Here is a 25,257-nt window from a genome sequence, read left to right as displayed (position 1 = left end):
TTTTGTACATAGGAGGCATGTATATTCTTGGGGTCAAAGGTAAGATAATGGAGGATTAAAAATGGCTCCCTTTGTCCTTTACACTTCCTTCCATTAACAGGCAAACCCTATTCTCCCAACCCTTAAATATTGCCTGGATTTGGGATTTGCATTGAACAACAGATGTATCAGAAGAAATATACAACTTCTAAGTAAAGTCTCAAGAGACCTTGAAGCCTCTGCTGTCACTCTCTTACTCCTCTAAGCTTCCCAATCAGATTAATATGAAACCCCAAAGTTCTTATGGGAATTGGACTAAAAACCAAAAGATTCAAAATGCAAAGACAATTCTAATTTAGAGTAGTGTTATAGACAAAATTGTGTCCCTCTAAAATGTGTATGTTGAAGCCCTAATCTCTAATGTGACTATATTTGAAGATAGGATGTTGAAGGAGAAAATTAAAGTTAAATGATGTCATAGGATAGGGTCCTAATCCAATAAAACCGGTGTTTTTATTAGAAGACAAAAAGACACCAGCGCTCTCTCTCTCTCTCTCTCCATGTGGGCACAGAAGAAAGGCCAAGTGAGAACACAGTGAGGAAGTCATTTACAAGCCAAGAAGAGAATCCTCAGTAGAAACCATGACACTACCTTGATTTTGGACTTCTACCCTCCAGAAGTGTGAGAAAATAACCTTCTGCTAAGTCTCCCAGTCTGACTTTTTTTTTTTTTTTTTTTTTTTTTTTATGGCAGCTTGAACAAACTAATACAGGAAAAAGTTTGGGATAGCTACCCAGGCCTATTTCTTATGGAAATCTAAGTACCTCTCTGAACTAAGAGCTCAGAGTAAAGCAGAGATGAGAACCACAAATTAGGAAACTATCCCCAGGAAGCAGAATGAAGTCTTAGGCAAGAAACTTTTCTTAGACTCACATGTGGTAGGCCTAATACCATGTGCCCTCATAAATTTCAGAATTTTAGGCATTAGTGAAAGATGTATCTTTCATTTCTCCCCTTTTTGAATAACAGTATTTACTTTGATAATTTTGTCCCTGCTCCACCATTGCTGGCAAAGTGTACAGGACCAGTATTTAACATCATTTTAATTCACAGACCATCAGGTCAAAAGAAGCTGAAACCAGAGAACTTCATCTGCATCAGATCTGCTACAGAACATATAATCATGGACCTCTGCATGACACCATAATAGAAAAAACTTTTGGGAAGTTGGTGATTATAGTCTGCAATTGGATGGGTTGTTAAATCATGCTGGCAATGGGCAAACTGATAGATTGATTGCTACACAAATTGTTCCCAAAGAATCACAGCTCCTGGCATCCTCCTCTTGTCTAATACTCTACCACATTAAAAGAGGGATTAATTATGTGCTTTACTTTGGCCAGTAGGACTTGAGCAAACATAAAACAAACAAATATTTTAAGCTCTTGCCCACTGAGATTTGTCCTCCTAGAACATTGTCCCAGACGTGGGTGTGAGACCATCTTAATCACCATTTCCAGTTAAGTTAGCAGATGTGTACATCCATATGATTGGCCCCAGGCAAGAACTCACAAATTTACCCATCTGAGCTCAGAACAAATTACTCAATGGAAATCAAATAAATGCTTGTTCTAGCCACAAAATTTTAGAGGGAGACAGAAAGACAGAGAGAAAGAGTGTGTGTATGTATGCCTATACCAATAGATAGAAAAAACAATGCTTTATTTTTCTGAAGATATTTTCTTTAGAGTAATAGGGACCAAATCCAGATTGTAATGAAAAAATGAGCAATTGGGAGGTGAGGAAACAAATGCTAAATTTAGGTAATCCTTTTCAGATGTTAAGTAAAACAGGAAGAAAGAGAAAAAGGAATATATTTAAAGGTATGTGTGGGATTAAAAAAATTTTCTTGAAAACAAGAGAAACATTAATATTTTAAACGTTGACAGAAGTGAGTTAAGAAAAAAAAAGGAAATTTGGAAGATAGATATGAACACCTGATGGAACAAGATCCTTACAAAAGCTGAAGATGAAATGCAGGTAAGGGGAGTAGCCACCGATGGGGGAAGGAAATTTTCCATGGAAGGACAAAAGGAATAATATTTATGGAATTCAAGGATGTTCATAAGTGGGATAACAAGAGTTTGAAGGATTTCTGTTATCATACCTTCTATTTTCTTTGGGAAGTAAGAGATGAATGATTAGTAAGGTAGAGGATTTGGAGACTTGAACAAAAGAGAGGACTAGAGTAGCCACCAGAGAATACTAGAGAAAGCTCTGGTTGACCAGCAATAATTTGAGAGCACTATTAAAGGTCCCATTGAGGTTGGAAACATTGTATGTATAACATCTCAAATTGGGATTATTGTGTAATGTTCTCTGACACTATTCAGCAGTCTGGGATACAGGAGTGGAGATGTCAGACCATCAGAGAGATCTCATCAGGGCTGGCATTTTGTCAGACTAGAAGGATGGTAGGATAAAAAAGTAAAGAACCAGATACACCAATAGTGAGTGTTTTAAAAGATGAATTCATTAGTCAAGGAAGTAAAGGAAAATGGGGATGACAGAATGGGACATAATGAATATTTCAGGATTTGAAGTGTCCTTAAGTTTCAAATGAAATATAATAGAATTAACAGAATTAGAGAACTCAAAGTATCAGAGATTTGGTCAGTAGGGTCAGATGATTAGATACTACTTTTCAGAATTGAAAACATATATGAAATGGTGTAAGCACAGCAAAATTTTATAATTGGAATCATAAGCATTTTAACAGTCATATTTTTTTTTGGTCCTCATAGCTGAAATACTCTCAGGAATAGATGACACAGCATGGTGGAGAACAGGATGTTCTGAGATCTCAGACACACTGTCTGGATGCTAGCTCTGCCACTGACTATGTGATCTTGGCGGAAATCAACCTCTGGAATCAGTTTCCTCATCTGAAAATGGGGATAATGGCAGTTTCTAACTCACAAGATTTCCATAAGTTTTCAGTGAAATTATACATGATATACAGTAGGCACCTAATCAGTATTAGCTTTATCACTGTTATTGATAATATTATTATTTTTGTATAATACATTCTTTATATTTTAAAAAATGATTTCTAAATACTTCTCTATGTCACCCTTTCAAATCACGGTAACATTTTAATGATCTGTATTGATTAAATGAAATGAAAAAATTTTCAGTTCAGTAGCGAACACTCCAAATTAAATGAAGCAATCTCTAGGCAGTCTTAAAAATAGGTAGAAGAAAAAAAAAACAAAACCTTTTACTTGTATGGGAAGATATCCAGGTAATTATTTCCATCATATTGCCATGTTTTCTCATTCTTTGCAAAAATATAGAGAACATGTTCATAGTAACTCTAAAGAATTTTCTTTTCAAAATTCAAAACTGCAATTAAACTGCTATGAATGCACAGACAAGCTTTTGGTAGATTCATCTCTGCTAAACACAGGTTTGACAGTATTTATTCTGACTATAATGGAAACCACTGTGATTTAATGGACAAACTATAATGGTTGATCCAAAAAAGATTGATCTTTCACTCATTTAATGTAGTCCATACCCAAAGTAGATGACAGCTTTACAATTATTTATAGAGCTTTATCTAATAAAAGATTAAGATGATCCTGATTAAAACAAACAAGCATTCTCCCCAAAAGAAACCCCACAACCATCAACAGTAGCCCCCAGCCCTAGGAAACTAATGTGCTGTGTCTACAGAGTGACCTATTTCACATTAATGGGATCATACAATGTGTGGTCTTTTGTGATTATGGTAATGATTACACAACTCTGTAAATACACTAAAAACCACTGATTTCTACACTTTATTTTTTTTAAAAGATTTTATTTATTTATTTGACACAGAGAGAGAGACAGAAAGAGAGGGAATTATAAGCAGGGGGAGTGGGAGAGGGAGAACAGGCTTCCCACTGAGCAGGAAGCCCAATGCGGGGCTCAATCCCAGGACCCCGGGATCACGACCTAAGCCGAAGGCAGGTGCTTAACGACTGAGCCACCCAGGTGCTCCTGAATTCTACACTTTAAATGAGAAACTTTATGATATGTAAATTACCTCAATAAAGCTGTTTTAAAAATCAAGCAGTTTATAGAAAAACACAATTGACAATTTAGACAAAAGTGAAAAGGCTTCAGTTAAAATAAGAAAAACTGCAGATCTAGAAAGGGCAAAACTTTCTTTCTGTCCTTGACTCCACCCCAATCCCATCATAAATGTACTCCTTGCAGTCCCCAAGAAAAATCCAACAGGTAAAGACAGTGTCTGTGACTACAGACAATGAATGAATAAAATTCAAAAATGTTAAACTCCTCCCAAAGGTACAATCAACTGATAATTTTTATTAGATTAATTCCTTTTAAGTGGTAAAAATGTTGAGAAGAAATGTCCTTTTTCTGCATTTTTTTCAGGCATTCTAGAATTATCAAAATACACCCACACATTTACAAAAATTTGGTATTTTCTCAGGAATAATTGCATACTTTAACTATTTCTAACACAAGTAACCTACTCTACTTGAAACTAGATTTTATGCTTAGATTTAACAAATTCTGAATTATGATCTACAGGAAAATATAATACACAATCTTTTCACAAAAACCCACATGTGTTTACCTTATTGGAAGTAAGAGATCCTAGTAGCTTGTGTTTATCAAAAAAATCAGTAGCTATGGGCGCCTGGGTGGCTCATTTGGTTGAGCGACCGCCTTTGGCTCAGGTCATGATCCTGGAGTCCTGGGATTGAGTCCCACGTCAGGTTCCCTGTTCGGTGGGGAGTCTGCTTCTCCCTCTGATCCTCCCCCGTCTCGTGCTCGTTCTCTCTCTCTCTCTCAAATAAATAAATAAATAAATAAATAATCTTTAAAAAAAAAGGGTACTTGGGTGGCTCAGTTGGTTAAGCGACTGCCTTCAGCTCAGGTCATGATCCTGGAGTCCCAGGATCGAGTCCACATCGGGCTCCCTGCTTAGCAGGGAGTCTGCTTCTCCCTCTGACCTTCCTTCCTCTCATGCTTTCTCTCCATCATTCTCTCTCTCTCAATAAATAAATAAAAATCTTTAAAAAAAATCTTACTTATAAAAAAAGTAAAAAAAAATCACAAGCTATATTTTCAAAATTTCCTTCAAGTCCTATTTCTTAATTTTCTTTAAATTTTTCAATAAAGAGAAAGAGGAGCAAGATGGCGGAGGAGTAGGAGACCTAAATTTCCTCTGGTCCCAGGAATTCAGCTGGATAGGTATCAAACCATTCTGAACACCTACGAACTGAACAGGAGATCGAAAAAAAGAATAGCAGCAACTCTCTGAATAGAAAAGTAACCACTATTGAAAGGGATCCTCTAAGCAAAGAGAGAGCCTAAAAGTAACGTAACAGAAAGGAACACAGACAATATACAGTAACAGTCACCTCATAGGCAATACAATGGCACTAAATTCATATCTTTCAATAGTTACCCTGAATGTAAATGGGCTAAATGCCCCAACCAAAAGACACAGGGTATCAAATTGGATAAAAAAACAAGACCCATCGATATGCTGTCTGCGAGAGACTCATTTTAGAACCAAAGACACCTCCAGATTGAAAGTGAGGGCATGGAAAACCATTTACCATGCTAATGGACACCAAAAGAAAGCTGGGGTGTCAATCCTTATATCAGACAAATTAGATTTTAAACCAAAGACTGTAATAAGAGATGAGGAAGGACACTATATCCTACTTAAAGGGTCTGTCCAACAAGAAGAACTTAACATTTGTAAATACCTATGCCCCTGACATGGGAGCAGCCAATTATATAAGCCAATTAATAACAGAATCAAAGAAACACATCAACAGCAATACAATAATAGTAGGGGACTTTAACACTCCCCCTCAATGAAATGGACAGATCATCTAAGCAAAAGATCAACAAGGAAATCAAGACTTTAAATGACACACTGGACAAAATGGACTTCACAGATATATTCAGAACATTCCAACCCAAAGCAACAGAATACACATTCTTCTCTAGTGCCCATAGAACATTCTCCAGGATAGATCACATCCTAGGTCACAAATCAGGTCTCAACCAGTACCAAAAGACTGGGATCATTCCTTGCATATTTTTGGACCACAATGCTTTGAAACTAGAACTCAATCACAAGAGGAAAGTCAGAAAGAACTCAAATATATGGAGGCTAAAGAGCACCCTACTAAAGAATGAATGGGTCAACCAGGTAATTAAAGAATTAAAATAATTCATGGAAACCAATGAAAATGAAAAACACAACTGTTCAAAATCTTTGGGATGCAGCAAAGGCAGTCCTAGGAGGAAAGTATATAGCAATACAAGGCTTTCTCAAGAAACAAGAAAGGTCTCAAAAACACAACCTAGCCCTACACCTAAAGGAGCTGGAGAAAGAACAGCAAATAAAGCCTAAACCCAGCAGGAGAAGAGAAATACTAAAGATCAGAGCAGAAATCAATGAAATAGAAATGAAAAGAACTGTAGAACAGATCAATGAAACTAGGAGCTGGTTCTTTGAAAGAATTAATAAGATTGATAAACCCTTGGCCAGAATTACCAAAAAGAAAAATGACCCAAGTAAATAAAATCATGAATGAAAGAGGAGAGATCACAACCAACACCAAAGAAATACAAACAATTATAAGAACGAATTAGAGCAACTCTATGCCAGCAAATTAGATAACCTGGAAGAAATGGATGCATTCCTAGAGAAGAATAAACTACCAAAACTGAACCAGGAAGAAATAGAAAATCTGAATACACCTATAACCACTAAGGAAATTGAAGCAGTAATCAAAAATCTCCCAACAAACAGTAGCCCAGGGTGAGATGGCTTCCCAGGGGAATTCTACCAAATATTTAAAGAAGAATTAATCCCAAAATTCTTTTGAAACTGTTCCAGAAAATAGAAGTGGAAGGAAAACTTCCAAATGCGTTTTATGAGGCCACCATTACCTTGATCACAAAACCAGACAAAGACCCCATCAAAAAGGAGAACTAAAGACCAATATCCTTGATGAACATGGATGCAAAATTCTCACCAAAATACTAGCCAATAGGATCCAACAGTACATTAAAGGGATTATTCACCATGACCAAGTGGGATTTTCCTGGGCTGCAAGGTTAGGTCAACATCCACAAATCAATCAATGTGATACAATACATTATTAAAATAAAGAACAAGAACCATATGATCCTCTCAATAGATGCAGAAAAAGCATTTGACAAAGTACAGCACCCTTTCTTGATCAAAACTATTCAGAGTGTAGGGATAGAGGGTACATACCTCAATATCATAAAAGCCATCTATGAAAAACCAACACTGAATAGCATTCTCAATGGGGAAAAACTGAGAGCTTTCCCCCTAAGGTCAGGAACATGGTAGCGATGTCGACTATCACTCCAGCTATTCAACATAGATTTAGAAGTCCTAGCCACAGCAATCAGACAACAAAAAGAAATAAAAGGCAACCGAACCGGCAAAGAAGAAGTCAAACCCTCACTCTTTGCAGATGACATGATACTTTATGTGCAAAACCCAGAAGACTCCACCCCAAAACTGCTAGAACTCATGCAGGAAATTCAGTAAAGTGGCATGATATAAAAATCAATGCACAGAAATCAGAGGCATTCCTATACACCAACAACAAGACAGAAAAGAGAAATTAAGGATTGATTCCATTTACAATTGCACCCAAAACCATAAGATACCTAGGAATAAATCTAACCAAAGAGGCAAAGAATCTGTACTCAGAAAACTATAGAATACTCATGAAAGCAATTGAGGAAGACACAAAGAAATGGAAAAATGTTCCATGCTCATGGATTGGAAGAACAAATATTGTGAAGATGTCAATGCTACCTAGAGCAATCTACACATTTAATGCAATCCCCATATCAAAATACCGTTACTTTTTTCAAAGAAATGGAACAAATAATCCAAAATTTCTTTGGAACCAGAAAAGAGCCAGGATAGCCAAAGGAATGTTGAAAAAGAAAAGCAAAGCCGGTGGCATTACAATCCAGACTTCAAGCTCTATTACAAAGCTGTAATCATCAAAACAGTATGGTACTGGCACAAAAACAGACACATAGATCAATGGAACAGAACAGAGAGCCCAGAAATGGACCCTCAACTCTATGGTCAACTAATCTTCGACAAAGCAGGAAAGAATGTCCAATGGAAAAAAGACAGTTTCTTCAACAAATGGTGTTGGGCAAATTGGACAGCCACATGCAGAAGAATGAAACTGGACCATTGCCTTACACCACACACAAAAAAAGACTCCAAATGGTTGAAAGACCTAAATGTGAGACAGGAGTCCATCAAAATCCTAGAGGAGAACACAGGCAGCAACCTCTTCAACCTCAGCCGCAGCAACTTCTTCCTAGAACCATCGCCAAAGGCAAGGGAAGCAAGGGCAAAAATGAACTATTGGCACTTCATCAAGATAAAAAGCTTTTGCACAGCAAAGGAAACAGTCAGCAAAACCAAAAGACAACCAACAGAATGGGAGAAGATATTTGCAAATGACATATCAGATAAAGGACTAGTATCCAAAATCTACAAAGAACTTATCAAACTCAACAGCCAAAAAACAAATGATCCAATCAAGAAATGGACAGAAGACATGAACAGACATTTTTCCAAAGAAGACATCCAAATGGCCAACAGACACATGAATAACTGCTCAACATCGCTTGGCATCAGGGAAATCGAAATCAAAACCTCAATGAGATACCACCTCACACCAGTCAGAATGGCTAAAATTAACAAGTCAGGAAATGACAGATGTTGGCAGGGATGTGGAGAAAGGGGAACCCTTCTACACTGTTGGTGGAAATGCAAGCAGGTGCAGCCACTCTGGAAAACAGTATGGAGGTTCATGAAAAAGTTGAAAATAGTGCTACTCTATGATCTAGCAATTGCACTACTGGGTATTTACCCCAAAGATACAAACGTACTGATCCAAAGCAGTATGTGCACCCCAATGTTTATAGCAGCAATATCCACAATAGCCAAACAATGGAAAGAGCCAAGATGTCCATCAACAGATGAATGGATAAAGAAGATGTGGTGTGTGTGTGTGTGTGTGTGTGTGTGTGTGTGTGTGTGTGTGTGTATAATGGAATATTATGTAGCCATCAAATGTATCATATAATCTCACTGATATGAGGAATTCTTAATCTCAGGAAACAAACTGAGGGTTGCTGGAGTGGTGGGGGGTGGGAGGGATGGGGTGGCTGAGTGATGGACACTGGGGAGGGTACGTGCTATGGTGAATGCTCTGAATTGTGTAAGACTGTTGAATCATAGACCTGTACCTCTGAAACAAATAATACATTATATGTTAAAAAAAAAAAAGATAGTAGGATGGCAAAAATGAAGGAGGGGAAATTGGAGGGGGAGACGAACCATGAGAGACTATGGACTCTGAGAAACAAACTGAGGGTTCTAGAGGGGAAGGGAGTGGGGGGATGGGGTAGCCTGGTGATGGGTATTAAAGAGGGCACGTATTGAAAGATGCACTGGGTGTTATACGCAAACAATGGTTCATGGAACACTACATCAAAAACTAATGATGTAATGTATGGTGATTAATATAACATAATAAAATAAAATTTAAAAAAAGAAAAAAAATTTTCAATAAAGACTATGAATGTAAAGTTGTCTAGCCAGTACTACAAAAAGTTCATTTTTCCAAGTAATATTGTAAAGTTCTTTTCATTTTGGTAGGTCAGAGAAAAAAAAATCATCTTTAAATAAGATAGGTGGCTACCATTTCATTCCCAAAATATTAATTCAAATATAATTAAATGTCTAATCAATAGTTGAATAGTTGTGGTGACCTAAACAAAAAATATAGCATAAGAAACATAAATAAATATACTCTATAAATATACTCTTTTATCAGTTCAACATTAGCAAATCTAAATACCAAATATGTAGTCAAAATAAAATAAAATAACATTTTTTTAAATTTAGAAAATAGAAAAAGCCTAAAATAAGTCCTGAATTTTTTAAAAAAAAGTTATGAGCATTAATTTCACAATTAATCTTTCAAATAAAGTTTATGTCTATATTTACTTGTTAAACATTATTATCATTATTACAGTTTTTGTCTAGAAGTATATTTATCTGACGTTGTTATTTGTGTACTTCATGTTGTCAAAATACCAACTAACATTCCATGTCAATGTGAGAATTAAGGCCTTCTTTTGCCCTTAAGGATTACAAAATAAAAACTGAAAGGGGATTTGGAGTCAGAAGGAACTCGATTCAAATTCTAACTCTAATGCTTACTACCTGTATAATGATGTATAAATTACTGGACTTTCCTAAATATTAGAATTTTTACCAATAAAATAGGATTCCTGTGAAGCACAAAAACAGAAATATATATTTGGTAAGTTACTAGAAAATAGCAGATTTTTTTGTTTTTTTACTTTTTTTTAAAGATTTTTTATTTGAGAGGGAAAGAGAGAGAGAGACTGCACGCACAGGGGATAGCAGCAGAGGCAGAGGGAGATAGAATCTCAAGCAGACACTGTGCTGAGCACAGAGCCCAACATGGGGCTAGATCTCAGGATGCTGAGATCAGGACCTGAGCTGAAACCAAGTCAAATGCTTAACCGACTGTGCCACCCAGACACCCCTAGAAAATAGCAAATGCTTGGTAAATGGTAGCTCTTTACTGTATTGGGTGGATAGGTGTCTCAGATGTATCTAGAAAACAAAGGTTCTGCTTCAGGTCCTCATTTTTTTCCCATTCAACAGACATTTATTGAGCACCTACTATGTATCAGGCTCTAAGCTAAGCACCAGAAGACAGCAAAAAGCAAGTCACTCTGATGCTGGTCCTTTTTTTTTTTAATTTTTATTTATTTATTTGAGAGAGAGCACACTCATGCTAGAGAGAGCACAAGCAGGGGGAGTGGGGGAGGGAAAAGCAGGCTTCCCACAGAGCAGGGAGCCCGATGCAGGGTTCGATTCCAGGACCCTGGGATCATGACCTGAACCGAAGGCAGACATTGAACGACTGAGCCACCCAGGCACCCCAAGATGCTGGTCTTTATAAGGCCTTTTTATTTATTCAGCTGGCTCATTTTCCTAACATATTTATTTAAGAAATGCTCCTTTTTTCAGTTTTCCTGAAGATAAGCTATAAAATATCTCAGTTTACTTTGTGAATTATTTTATCTAAAGTAATCTTTTAGCTGGCCTATTATCCATAGTGTTTAACAGTTTATCAGCTGCTCAGAATCCCAAGTGGAATTGGGTAAAAAAACATGGGTTTTGATAACAGACAGTGGGTTCAAATCCCAATTCTATCTCGTGATCTAGGACAAGTTTCTCAACTGTTTAAATTGTTATTTCCCCATCTATCAATTAGATAAAAGAATAACCATTTAAGGGGCGCCTGGGTGGCTCAGTTGGTTAAGCGGCTGGCTTTGGCTCAGGTCATGATCCCAGCATCCTGGGATCGAGCCCCACATCGGGCTCCCTGATCAGGGGGTAGCCTGCTTCTCACTCTCCTGCTCCTCCTGCTTGTGTTCTCTCTCTCTGTGTCAAATGAATAAATAAAATCTTTAAGAAAAAAAAGAATAACCATTTAAAAATAGTTTTGAGCAATTATAATTATGAATATAGCTATTATAGCTATTATAATCACAGCTATTGGAATTATTAAAACATCTGTAAATCTATTTTCATTATTAAAAAAAGCCTAATCATTAATTAAAAAACATGTGAAGTATACAGGATATCATATCAATAAAGATTAATTCTCTTCTATCTACTTAACAATATTTCTCAAAGCCCAGGACACCATCAGACCTATGACACATAAAGCATTTTCTGAAAAGGCATGCTGATATGGAGAAACAAAGAAGGAACAAAAATAAATATAATAAATATAAATAAATATAATACTAATATAAAATGATAGTATTATAGAAATAACAATAGCTAATATATATTGAGTGTATATCATATGCTGGCATTTTGTCCAACACAATGTCATTACCTCCATTTTTATCTAAGGTCATAGAACATGTGGCTCTAAAGTCTGCAATTTTAAGGACTGAACTCTAATGCCTCTTGAAGGAGACATCACCCTACATGAAGCATCATGACTGCTCCTCAGAACTTTCTCAGAGCCAGATCCAATAATGGTGGTGAGGGAAGAGAAATAGCACAAACTTATCCTCCTGCTTGGGCAATCTAATTTTGCACTAATTGTTCAGAATAATCTTAATAAAAGCTGTGAGAAGGTATTTATCATTCCTAAATCATCTGAAGATAACTGAAAGTTACAGTGATTTCAAGATTGAAGTCCCTTAAGAAAATAAAGGCAAACAGGTGAAGAAGAATCATTACATTCTCTTTCAACAGACCTATTAAGCATTTCTTTAGAACAAAATAACCCATTAAAAAGGGCACACTGTCCTTCTACACACCAATTTACTCATCTAATCATCTAATCAGTTTAGTATCCCTAAAAACGATGTAAATACTATTTAATTTACTAGTCAAGTTGGCTTATGTAAATTACTACTTAGCATGATTGCTTCCGGATTAGGAACAAACAGGTAGGGAAAAAATCTATTTAGTAAGGTCATTTCACCTTTATGAGTGAGACTATCAAAAACATGTCTAGATTAGTAAATTACACAACTGAGCAAAAATTCTATAAAATATTCCAATATCATTAAAAAAAATTACTCCCTGAGTTCTATAAATAACAGCCATTATAGTCTCTATAGATATTACAAAAATGTTAGCATTTTAAATCTTACCCGTTTCAAATGCTCTTGTATTTTAGATTCCAAATCTTCAATGTGTGAAATCATTTTGTTGACACATGGTGCTGGGATGTTTACTAAAGCACAGCTTTGCCGTCGACATGGATAGCTAAAGTAAATGGCTTTATTCACCCCTTAAAAATAAAGCAGACAGAAATTAGTTAATAGTTACATACAAAATAGTAAACTGATGTTCAGAATATGCAAACAATATTCTGCTTTATTAATACTAATACTTTTAAAATTTCTTTAATAAACAAATTGATAAATATTTCAGAAAATAGAAGGATAATGATATTAAAATTATATAATTATATAAAGTGTTCCATAACATCATGAACATTGAAAAAAAACCTAAAGAAAAAAGGCAGAAAACCAGTTAATCCAATTGTTTCTAAATAGTTCCTGAATCACTTAAAAAATGACTTTGAAATATATTTTAAATTCTCCCTTCAAAGAGAGTCCACATCTTCCAGTGTAAATATCCAACCACTCATGCATTGAAGAAGTTCTTCTTTAAATCCAGCATGAACTTCTCTTGCTAGAAAAAAAAAAGTAAAAGCAGGTCCCCTTCATCCTTATAATAACCTCATTTTCTACCTTCCATTTCTGAAAATTGGAGTCTCATGCAAAGAGTGATTGATGTTCCTACTATAGCATTCAAGTTGTACTCATCATAAAATCCACTCAGTCCGATGTGCCTCAGTGATTCTAATCCTGGCATGTCCCGAATCAACTGAAGGTTGCAGAAGCACAGCAAAGTTGTCCATGAAACTCCACCAAAGTGCTTACTTGCAGTCCTTTTGCCTCTAAGGACTCTATTGGGCTGGATTATAGCTGCAATCACTGATCTTAAATGCAAGACACAAAATAGGCTTGGTGCCTCAGTGAGAACAGTGTGATGTCCTCATTTCAGTTGACCTTGAAGAACAGAGAACTTATGCTGCTGCCTGTGCTTTTTTGTTTCACTGCCAACCCAGACAGTAAATACCTTTATTTAAACAGGAATCTTTTAAATATCTTTTTTAAAAAAGATTTTATGTATTTATTTAACAGAGAGAGAGACAGTGAGAGAGGGAATACAAGCAGGGGGAGTAAGAGAGGGAGAAGCAGGCTTCCCGCTAAGCAGGGAGCCCAATGCAGGGCTTGATCCCAGGACTCTGGGATCATGACCTGAGCTGAAGGCAGCCACTTAATGAATGAGCCACCCAGGTGCCCCTAAATATCTTTTAAATAAAGTCTCATAATACCCCTCCTCCAAAAGCACAATCTCTGTGAAAATAGTGTACCTCCTTTGCTTATAAACAAAAGCATTTACCCTAACTCATATATTATATAATACATATATATTTCAACATTTTTTAAGAACTAAAAATATGTGCCAATCATGGAACTATGCTAAATACTTTTGATTCCACATTTTATTTAATCCTCACAACAATCTTGTGAAATGGGATTATTACCTTGATTTCATAGATAAGGAACAAAAGCTTAGAGAAGTTAAGTTATATAATGTGTCCATTTCTACAGAGCTGGTAGGTGAGAAAGCTGAGTCTTGAACTATATCTCCTTGGCTTTGGAGTATAAGCTATACTTTAAAGGTTGTTTTAATATTTTTAAAAAGATAGTAAAATAAAGAAAAGCAGTCCTAAAAATATATTTCAGGGCATCTCAAATGCTTCATATTTTCATTTGTTTTTGAATTTTGATTGTTCCTTCAAGATATCAGTCCTGATATTCTAATGTATCTTAGTTTGCTCTGACTATACTAAACACATATATTTGCTATGGATATTTTGTGTGTTATATTCCATCTTTGCTCTTTAGGTCATGCATAGATATGTATTTTCATCTCCATAATAGTCATAGGACTAAAGAACAAGCTGGTGAAAATTACATATTGATCTCCTATCCAAATATCTTGATAAGGGCATGTTGCCCTTCCCTCTAGAAATAAGAAGGTTTTGACACACATTTAACAACCAAGCAGTTGTCCTTATACTCAAAACATTTGTTTTGCTTCATTAAATGTGGAGAAAACAGGATAGTAATGACTCATTTAACATTTTCCGGCATGTATTACTCTAAACCTATCATGTGAATACTAATTAATTTCATAGCACCTCATGGTTTAGGATTAACATTTTATATATGGTAAAGTGGAGAAAATGAAATACTATGAAGTTAAAATCTGCACTAAAAATCTATAAAAGACATGACATCATAAGTAGCACAACCCAGAACCAGAATTCAGGAGTCATTATCACTGTTTTTATTCTAATACAGATGTAGTATAAGTTAAAACTTTCCTTTCTGTTTCTTTTTAATTCTACCCAGCTTAAAGAGACACCCTAGATCACTAAACTAGATGTCCAGGTTCATTCACTTTTTGACTGGAGTGATAACTAACTATACTTAAGTTAAAACTACTCAGTCTCCAATCTCAGGTTTCTCACTTAATAAATGAATGGGTTGGTGGGGTGTTATATAAAATCCTTTTTACCTAAAATTTCATGATACAACTAACTAATGATTTTAGCCAAGTATATTGACAGAACTCCTCCTCGTGAAGCCTATGCACAAATTGTCAGGGTGACTCTATTTTCTTTTAAAGATTTATCTAAATTTTTTTTGGGGGGGAAGAGTGAGGGAGAGGGAGAGAGATAATCCTCAAGGAGACATCCCAATGAGTTTGGAGACAGACACAGGGCTCTAATCCCAGGACCCTGAGATCTGGACATGAGCTGAAATCAAGAGTCAGGCACTTAATTGACTGAACCACCTAGGTGCCCGTCAGGGTGAGTCTTTAAAGACGTAAGCTCAGGCAAGACTTTCATCCTCTCTAAACATCTGCCCAACTTTAACTTCCTTGCTCAGAATCAATGCCTAAGAGGTAAGTAAGATCTTCCTGGATCTCGGCTACACTTGTGGTTTGTTGAGGCTCTGCAACATGAAACTTCCATTTGAGGAAAAATATGGACCGGCTGATTATGTGGGGAAATGAAATAAAAATACTATGTTCATAAACTGCCAACTCTCCTTGCTCTGTAAATGTGATCCTTATGTAATTTATTCACCCAGCCCATCCTTCCTTCTCTCCTGCTTTTAATATGTGGTTCCTTTATGTCCATCACCCCAGTTATTGTATCATCCCTTTATGTGAACTTAGTACTCAGGAGAAAACTTCTCTCAACACAGATTTGTTTTTCACATTCTGTTATCCTTTTTAACATCCTGACTTTCTTTCCTAAATGTAGAAAAAGTCAATACTCTCAAGTTTAGAAATAATTTCTACTCTTTGCAAAGCCTGTTTGATGAACAGGAAGTACCTTTTTTTTTTTTTTTTTTTACAGAAACAAAGCTCCCTTTAAGTTTTTGTTACCCACTCGGGGTATCGGGGGGCAAGGGGTGACCTTTCCATGATATTAGAGTTACCTTCTTTTCATTGAACCTTACAAGGTTGAAGACACTTATCACTAAATACATAAAATAATATGCATAGACTCGAGTCGGAGATGACTAGACTGCATCTACTCTTAACCACTACATAAATGGCTCTGTTCAGTGTTCCCTTATCTCCATTCCCTTCAGTCTTTTCAAAATCTGCAATTTCAATGTATTTAGTTTTGCTTCCCTTAAGTAATCACAGGTCTTCCTATTACTGTGTCTGACAACTTCCTACGGCTATTATCTTAAAGTAAATTTTGCTTTGACTAACAATTCTTTTCAAATGAGCAATCTATACCAGCAGCCACAATATTCTCATATCCTGGTCTCTTCTTCAAACTGAAATTTCTATGCAACTTACATGGCTCTTTCTCTATGAGGAATTCTTGAATCTTTCAGACATTTGGCTACACCTAGCCATAACATTTTCTATCCCTTTATTAATATTCAACTGTGTCACATTTATCTGTTTCCCCATCCATCTTCCCCATGAAGTTCTACATTGTTTATGGAGAGAAACTATGTTTAGTGCCTTAAAAAACTGTTGAATAAATGAGTGAATGAATAAATCCCTCTTTTTTTAATTTTACCATGCTGTAAACTGGCTTCTGTTCTCTCAACTTTATGAAATCTTCATTCACAAACCCCATTAATCAGTGTTTCCACTACCATCTGTGAAGGAGTAACTGATAAAGATTCAGTCTTCCAAGTCTGGAAAAAATATGTGAGACAACTGTTTTCAGACATTAGAAAACAGGAATGCCCGCTTTTGATTCCTGAGAAAGGAAAATTCATTAGGTTGAGCCCCAAAATCACCATGCTTTCTGCCAAGGGACAATTTTTCAACTACAATATAGAGATCTGGGGTAAGAAAAGAGCATGGAAATCCTGCTGAGATAAAGGGCAAAGACTAGTACCATGGGTAATGGAGACAGAATCTTCAGGGCAGGGAACTGAAAAGGACATAGCTGTGCAGAGAAGCACCCCCAGAAACCCATTTGAGAATGCTCTCTGCATCTGTAGATAAGGGCTAGACTGTATGTGTACGCAGAGCAAAATTACCTGAAGGTTAATAGAGAACATATGCTATGGGATTGAGAAAGGAACAAAAACACTAGAGGCTGAGTGGTGTTGGTAAAAGAGTATTGGCGAGGGATGAGGAGAAAACCTTAGAAGTCCAGTACTGACAGAATGTAGAGATTTCATCAATGCCTCAGAATACTCTCTTGTGTTACAGTTTAGGAAGAAGGACTGTACATTAGAGTAAGAGCCTCCTCTAGACCCACCCAAAAAAGTTTAAAATCAAGCTATAATATAATATGTGGAGGAGACAAAATTTAGCCAAATTAGAGGGGATTGGTAAATTCCTTGTGTGTGTGTGTGTGTGTGTGTGTGTGTGAGTGTGTGTGCAGACACACACACACAAATATATATATGCACTTTTGCATAAAACCAAGCATATACTACTTTTAAGTTGATCAAATGATTGACTGAGCTGCCTGCTAGAAAAATAATTTCCTTCAGAGAAAGATAACAGAATCCAGAGTCTTCACAATGTACTACACAAATATCCAGTATTAAATCATACAAAAAAACAGGAAAATGTTTTAAAAGTCTAGAAAAAAATCAGTAGAAACTGAAACCAAGTTGGCCCAGAAGCTATGTATATACAGCAAAGATTTTAAAGTAGCTATTATAAATATGTTCAAAAGGTAAAAAAAATATATGTTCAAGTAATTAAAGGAAAATATGGCCTTAATAAGTGAATATATAAGATTAGTATAAAAATGAAAACTATGAAAATGAACCAAATGGAAATTCTAGAACTGCAAATATGAAAATTTAAATTAACAAATATATTGGTTGGCCTTGACAACAAATGGACAGGGTAAAACTCAGTGAATGTGTAAATGAAATGACAGAAATCATCCAATCTAAAGAACAGAAAGAAAAATGAAAAAAGAACAGATCCTCAAAAAACTGACAAAAATCAAATAATCTAACACGTGTAAGGTTAAGGTTCTTCAAAAACAAGAAATTTGGAGTGAAAAATATTTGTAGAAATAATGGCCACATTATTTCACAATTTGATGAAAAAACACATATCTAAGAAGCTCAGCAAATCCCAAACAATTAAAATATCAAGAGAACTAACTACATCTGGGAATATCACGGTCAAATTACTGAAAAACAATAATAAAAAAGAATTCTTTAAAGTAGCCAGAGAACAAAAGGGAACATAACATAATGGGAACATGGGTATGAATAACTGCTACATTTCTCATCAGAAAAAAAAAATGCAAGCCAGAATATAATAGAAAAATATCTTTAAAGTACTGGCAGGAAGGCAGAAAGGAAAGAAGGAAGGAACGGAGGGAGGAGAAACATAAAAGAAAAAAATAATAAATTAGACTTCATCAAAGACAAAACATTCAACTCCTCAAACAGATATTTAAAGCTTTTTTTTTTTTTTAAAGATTTTATTTATCCATTTGACAGAGAGAGACACAGCGAGAGAGGGAACACAAAGGAAGTGGGAGAGGGAGAAGCAGGCTTCCCAAAGAGCAGGGAGCCCGATGTGGGGCTCGATCCCAGGACCCTGGGACCATGACCCAAGCCGAAGGCAGACGCCCAACAACTGAGCCACCCAGGCGCCCCTCAAACAGATATTTAAATGAATGAAAAGACAAGCAAGAGAATAGGAAGAAATATGATTGGAAAGTTAGAACATGATTGGAGAATTGGTACTTTTAGTCCCATTCCAGACCTCCAGGGAAGGGAGAGGGGCTAGAGGTTGAATCAATTGCCAATGTCCAATGATTTAATCAATCATGCCTATATAAAGACGACTCCACAAAAACCCAAAAGGACAGGGTTTGGAGAGCTTCCAGGTTGATGAACACGTGCAGATTTGCAGAGAGTGCAAACTCAAAGAGGGCATGGGAGATCTGTACCCTTTCCACTACTTTACTCTATACATCTCTTCCATCTAGCTGTTCCCAAGTTACATCCTTTTTAAATAAACCAGTAATCTAGTAAGTAAAAATGTTTTTCTGAGTTCTAGGAGCCATTCTAGCAAACCCAAGGAGGGGGTTTCACTGGAACCTCTGTTAGTTGGTCAGAAGCACAGGTGATAACCTGGACCTTTGATTGGCCTCTGCGGTGGGGGGAGGGGAAGCCTTGTAGCACTAAGCCCTTAACTTGTGGGATCTAACTCTATTTCCAGGTAGACAGTGTCAGAACTGAGCTGAATTGTAGGGCCCTTGATCATGTCCAAGAATTGCTTGGTAGTGGGGAGACCCCATGCCTATACGTTGGAATTGGGTACAGAAACTTTCAATTACCTTGTGCCATCTCTGCTATTACTCTATATAACCATTCTTTTCTGTTGTGTTGTACTAATTGTTTACAGTTATATTTTATCTGGCCTGCAAGATTATACACTCCATATAAGAATCATGTCTTAAATAACTCTATATCCTACTAGCACATGTATATTCCAGTGTCTTGAATTAACTGTTTCATAAACCAATCATTTGATATTTTAAAAAGTTTGTCCAAACTATGGCAATAAACCCTAAGCCAGGAGATTAAAATTCTAATCAACATTTCTAGAGAGAGAGAAGATAAAAGATATGAGAGAGAAATAGATGAAGAATCAGAATGTCACCTTATCCCAATTTTATCCTGTCAAACTGAAAATCTCCAGAGCAGTTTACCAAAATCAAGATGAGAATTTTTTGATTAATATAGAGTTCTTCAACAAAATAAACTGAAAATAAATAAGCATAAGCCCCTATACATGAAATCTACGCATTTTGTCATCTCTTTCTACCTCTTTCCACATAATGTTTTATAGAGCTAATGTTTTATAGATTCTTAATTCTGGATTTCATACCACAAAAATATTAGTCCTCCTTCTTTTTTTCTTCTAATAAACATATCCTCAATGAACTGGAAAGGATCTAGCACCTGCTAGTCTTGGCATAAGCAATAAAGAAAATGTTTATTTTAAAAATTCAACATTTCTGAAATTATAAAAAAATCTTACAGCTTAAATATAATTAACATATTATTAATAAAATAGATTATAACATTGTACTTTTAATATTATATATCATTACTATATTAACTATTAGTGATATTTATGGTTCATTTCTTAATAAAAATATAACATGAACATCACAAACTAATGTTAAATGTAAATATAGCTTACAAAGATAACTATGTAACTTACATTCAGTCCTTACCTTCAGTATTTGTCATTTTATTTTCATGAAAAATCTCAATGCCTTCCTTAGGGGCACCAAACAGAACCAAAGCTTGTGATGTGGCATTGTCTTTAAAAAAGAAAACAAAAATTACAATGAGCAGTTAATATAAATTTTTTAAATAAGCAAAATAATATGTAAAACTATGTTGTAAAAGTATTGTTCTTGCAAAAGCAACTATAATTCAAATATTAACCAAAACCCACAGTAGAATATATTTAGATGTTTTCTCTGGTCCTTCAGTTGGGTTAACTATCAAAAGAAGGTATTCAAAATAGCATTCATCTATTAAAAGCAAACATTGAGAAACTGTCCAGAGTGACATTACCAAAACAATGGAGTAGGAGACTCTAGCCTCCATCCTACAATGAAGTTCAATAGTTAGATGGCTATGAACAAACAAAAATAGTTCTGGGAGAGCTCAGGAAACCATTCAACAAACTTCAGCAACACAGTGGAACAAAAAAGCCCATGAATAACCTCACAAAAAGGGAAGGAAGACAGTTTCATTTTGACTGCATCATCCCATTCACCAGGCCAACATTGCTCAGCACCAAGAGGGAATACTCCAGCTTGAAATAGTTCCCCTCACCAGGAAAGGGAGAACAGGGTGAGAGAACAGCTTCCCCCATGCCCTTTTGGGGTACTGCACAAATGACCTGTTCTGGTTTCATCTTACTCAGAGACAGGCAAAGGCAAGACTTATGGAAATGGCTTCGAACAAGGAAGAAGGGCAGAGGCTACCAATATAGTCATACAAAGAAAGTGATCACAATTCCCAGTGGCCTGCTCTGTAGAGGACCCCAAGAGCTTTGCCAGCAAAGTTTTCCTTCTAAAATGAAAGAGAGAGAAAGTGTTTCCCAGACAAGCACGAAGTGAGGGAGTTCATCACCACAAGATCTGCCTTACAAGATATGCTGAAAGGAGCTCTTCAAGCAGAAATGAAAAGACTTCCATTAATAACATTTGAAAGAATAAAACACATCAGTAAAAATAAGTATATGTCAATTTCAGAATACTCCAATACTATAATATAGTGATGTGCTAATTGCTTAACTCTAGTGTATAGATTAAAGACACATGAAAAATAGCTATAGCTGCAATAACTTACTAATGGATACACAATATAAAAAGATGTAAATTGTGACATCAGAAACATAAAAAGAAAAGAATAAAAGGGTAGAGTTTTTGTATATGATTGAAGTTGTTAATCAGCTTAAATACTATTATAACTATAAAATGTTTTGTGTAAGCCTTAAGGTAACCACAAAGCAAAACCTATAGTAGAGGGATGCCTGGGTGGCTCAGTCGGTTAAGCATCTGCCTTTGGCTCAGGTCATGATCCCAGGGTCCTGGGATCAAGTCCCACATCGGGCTCCCTGCTCAGCGGGGAGCCTGCTTCTCCCTCTCCCTCTGCCTGCCGCTCCCCCTGCTTGTGTTCTCTCTCTGTGTGTCAAATAAATAAATAAAATCTTAAAAAAAAAAAACCTATAGTAGATACACAAGAGAAGAAGGGCATCAGAGTATACCACTATGGAAAATCATCAATTCATAAAGAAATACAGGAAGAGAGGAAGAAATGAACAAAAGAAATATAAAACAGACAGCAAATAATCAACAAGATGGCATTACTAAGTCCTTACCTACCGATAATAATTTTATTTTTTTCCAATAATCATTTTAAATATAAATGGATTAAGTTCTCCAAACAAATGGCATAGAGTGGCTGAATGGATTTTTTTAAAAAAAGACACAACTATATGCTACTAAAGACTCATTTCAGCTTTAAAGACACATAAGGCTCAAAGTGAAGGGAGGGAAAAATATATTCTATGCAAATGGAAAGAGAGATTAGAGGTACCTATACTTCTACCAGACAAAACAATCCCATGTATAATAGCATGGAAAAGTGCTTGCTTCCACAGCACATATACTAAAATTGCAACAATACAGAGAAAATTAGCATTGCCCCTGCATAAGGATGACACACAAATACAATAGCATGAAACGAATAAAATACTTAGGAATAAATTTAACCAAGATAGTGAAAGATTTATACATCAAAAACTATAAGACATTGATGAAAGAAACTGAAGAACACAAATAGATGGAGAGATATCCTGTGCTCATGAATCAGCAGAGTAAATTTTGTTAAAATATCCATTCAATCAAACCCTATCAAAATCCAATGGCATTTCCCACAGAAACAGAAAAAAAAAAAAAATCCTAAAATTCTTATGGATCCACAAAAGATCCTGCAGAGCCAAAGCAACCATGAGAAAAAAAAGAACAAAGCTGGAGGCATCACATTTCATTATTTCAAACTATATTACAAAGCTATAATAATCAAAAAAGTATGGTACTGGCATAAAAACATAACACAAAAATCAGGAGAACAGAATAGAGAGCCCAGGAAAAAAAAAACATGCATATATGATGAACTTGACATAGGAGATGGGACAGTCTCTTCCATAAGTCATGTTGGGCACCACCCCAGTCTCAAATTCCTTGTGATCCTTGCTTTAAAATCTCTATCAGGCATTATTTATATCTGTTTTGCTTAGATCTCTGGCTGGGGCCTTGTCCTGTTCTTTCATTTGCGATAAATTTCTTTATCTCCTCATTTTGTCTCCCTCTCTTGTAGCTATTTCAGTGTTTTAAGGAAGTCAGCTATGTTTTCTACTCTTGAAAGTATTGACTTTATGAAGAAGAGGTCCTGGAATGCCCTGCAGTGCAATGTCCTCTGTTTACCAGAACCTGGCACTTCAGGACAGTATCCTATGTATGGTGTTTATTCCCTGCTATTGTGTCTGAGTCACTTTTCCTTTCAGTGCACTTGTCTACATTGACTCTCTGCCTGCTGTGGGCTGTCCGTGCTCACTCTGGTGTTAGTGGAACCTAAGCAGGCCAGCTCTGAGGAGGGCAATGATCTTAAGGATACTGGACTTGAGAAAAGAATGGAAGACATGCATGAGACTCTCAACACAGAGATAAGGAATAACATAGATGAGAAAAAGGGCTCAATAAATGAAAAAAAATACTTGATGAAATGAATAGCAGGATGGCAGAAGTAGAGTAATGGAAAGTAATCAAGCTGAACAAGAGAAAAAAGAATTACACAAAATGAAAATAGATTTAGGGAACACAGTGACCCCATTAAACATAATTAATAATTTTTATATTATAGGAGTCCCAGAAGAAGAGAGAGAAAAGGGGGCAGAAAATTTATTTATAATTTATAATAGCTGAAAACATCCCTAATCTGGAAAGTAAACAGATATCCAGATCCAGGAGGCACAGAGAACTCCCATCAAAATCAATAAAAGCAGATTCACACCAAGACATAATGTAATTAAACTTGCAAAATATAGTGATACAGAAAAAAATCTTGAGAGCAGCAACACAAAAGAAGTTACTAACTTACAAGAGAAAGCCCATAAGGCTAGCAGGAGACATTTCAACAGAAAATTTACAAGCCAGAAGGGAGTGGTATGATATATTCAAAGTGCTGAATAGGAAAAATCTGCAGCCAAGAATGCTCTATCCAGCAAGGCATCATTCAGAATAGAAGGAGAGATAGAGTTTCCCAAACAAAAACTAAAGGGGTTTGTGACCACTAAACCAGCCCTGCAAGATATATTAAAGGGGACTCTTTTAGTGGAAAAGAGAGACCAAAAGTGACACTATAAAGGAGGAAACACAAAAGCAGTAAAAATGAAAAATTTCTGTAAAAAACCAGTCAAGGAGCTCACAAAGAAAAGGATATAAAATATGACACCATATACCTAAAACATGGGGAGCAGAGTAGTAAAGAATGGGTTCAAACTTAAGTGATCATCAACTTGATATAGACTGCTAATATGCAGAGGAGGTTATACAGAACCCTAAAGGTAACCGTATATCAAAACCAGTAATAAAGAGGGAAAGAATAAAGAGAAAGAAATTCAAATAGCTCACTAAAGAAAAACAACAAAACATGAAAGAGAAAAAGACAAGAAAGGTACAGAGAAAATCTTCAAAAACAACCACAATAAAATGCCAATAAATACGTATCTATCAATAATTACTTTGAGTATAAATAGACTAAACACTCCAATCAAAAGACATAAGGTGAAGAATGGGAAAAAAAAAATAAGACCCATCTATATGCTGCCTATAAGAGACTCATTTTAGATCCAAAGACATCTGAAGATTGAAAGTGAGGGGATGGAGAAACATCTATCATGCAAATGGATGTCAAAACAAAGCTGGAGTAGCAATACTTATTTCACCAAAATAGACTTTAAAACAAATACTGTAACGAGACAAAGAAGGATACTATATAATAATAGAGACAATCCAATAAGAAGATATAACAATTGTAAATATGTACCCAACATAGGAGCACCAAAATACATAAAACAATTAATAAATATAAAGGAACTAATAGACAATAATATAATAATAGTAGGGTACATTAACACCCCACTTACATCAATGGACAGATCATCTAAACAGAAAATCAACAAGAAAACAATGGCTTTGAATGACACACTGGAACACATGAATTTAAAAGATATATTCAGGACCTTCCATCCTAAAACAACAAAATACACATTCTTTTCAAGTGCACATGAAAATCTCCAGAATAGATGACATAATAGCCCACAAAACCAGCCCCAACAAAATCAAGAAGATCGAACTCATACCATGCATCTTTTCTGACCACAAGGCCAT

General features: G+C 35.8%; 1 protein-coding gene and 1 pseudogene across 1 annotated transcript in view; one reads left to right on the top strand and one right to left on the bottom strand.

The window, feature by feature from the left end:
• Window positions 1-25,257, bottom strand: part of CCDC178 (coiled-coil domain containing 178) — a 410,690-nt gene extending 385,433 nt beyond the window's left edge. Inside the window, exons 1-3 of the mRNA XM_028098190.1 lie at window positions 25,230-25,257; window positions 20,521-20,610; window positions 12,818-12,957 (exon numbers count right to left, since the gene is read on the bottom strand). Of these exons, the coding sequence (XP_027953991.1) occupies window positions 12,818-12,957; window positions 20,521-20,610; window positions 25,230-25,257 (258 nt within the window). The remainder of the gene's footprint in view (window positions 1-12,817; window positions 12,958-20,520; window positions 20,611-25,229) is intronic.
• On the top strand, window positions 22,451-22,563 carry LOC114205124 (U6 spliceosomal RNA; annotated as a pseudogene).

This window comes from Eumetopias jubatus, unplaced genomic scaffold, assembly GCF_037043125.1.
Source record: "Eumetopias jubatus isolate StellerSeaLion01/CBP00866 unplaced genomic scaffold, mEumJub1_p1.0 scaffold_16, whole genome shotgun sequence".
In the NCBI taxonomy this organism is placed as follows: domain Eukaryota; kingdom Metazoa; phylum Chordata; class Mammalia; order Carnivora; family Otariidae; genus Eumetopias; species Eumetopias jubatus.
This window is presented reverse-complemented; position numbering and strand designations above follow the sequence as displayed.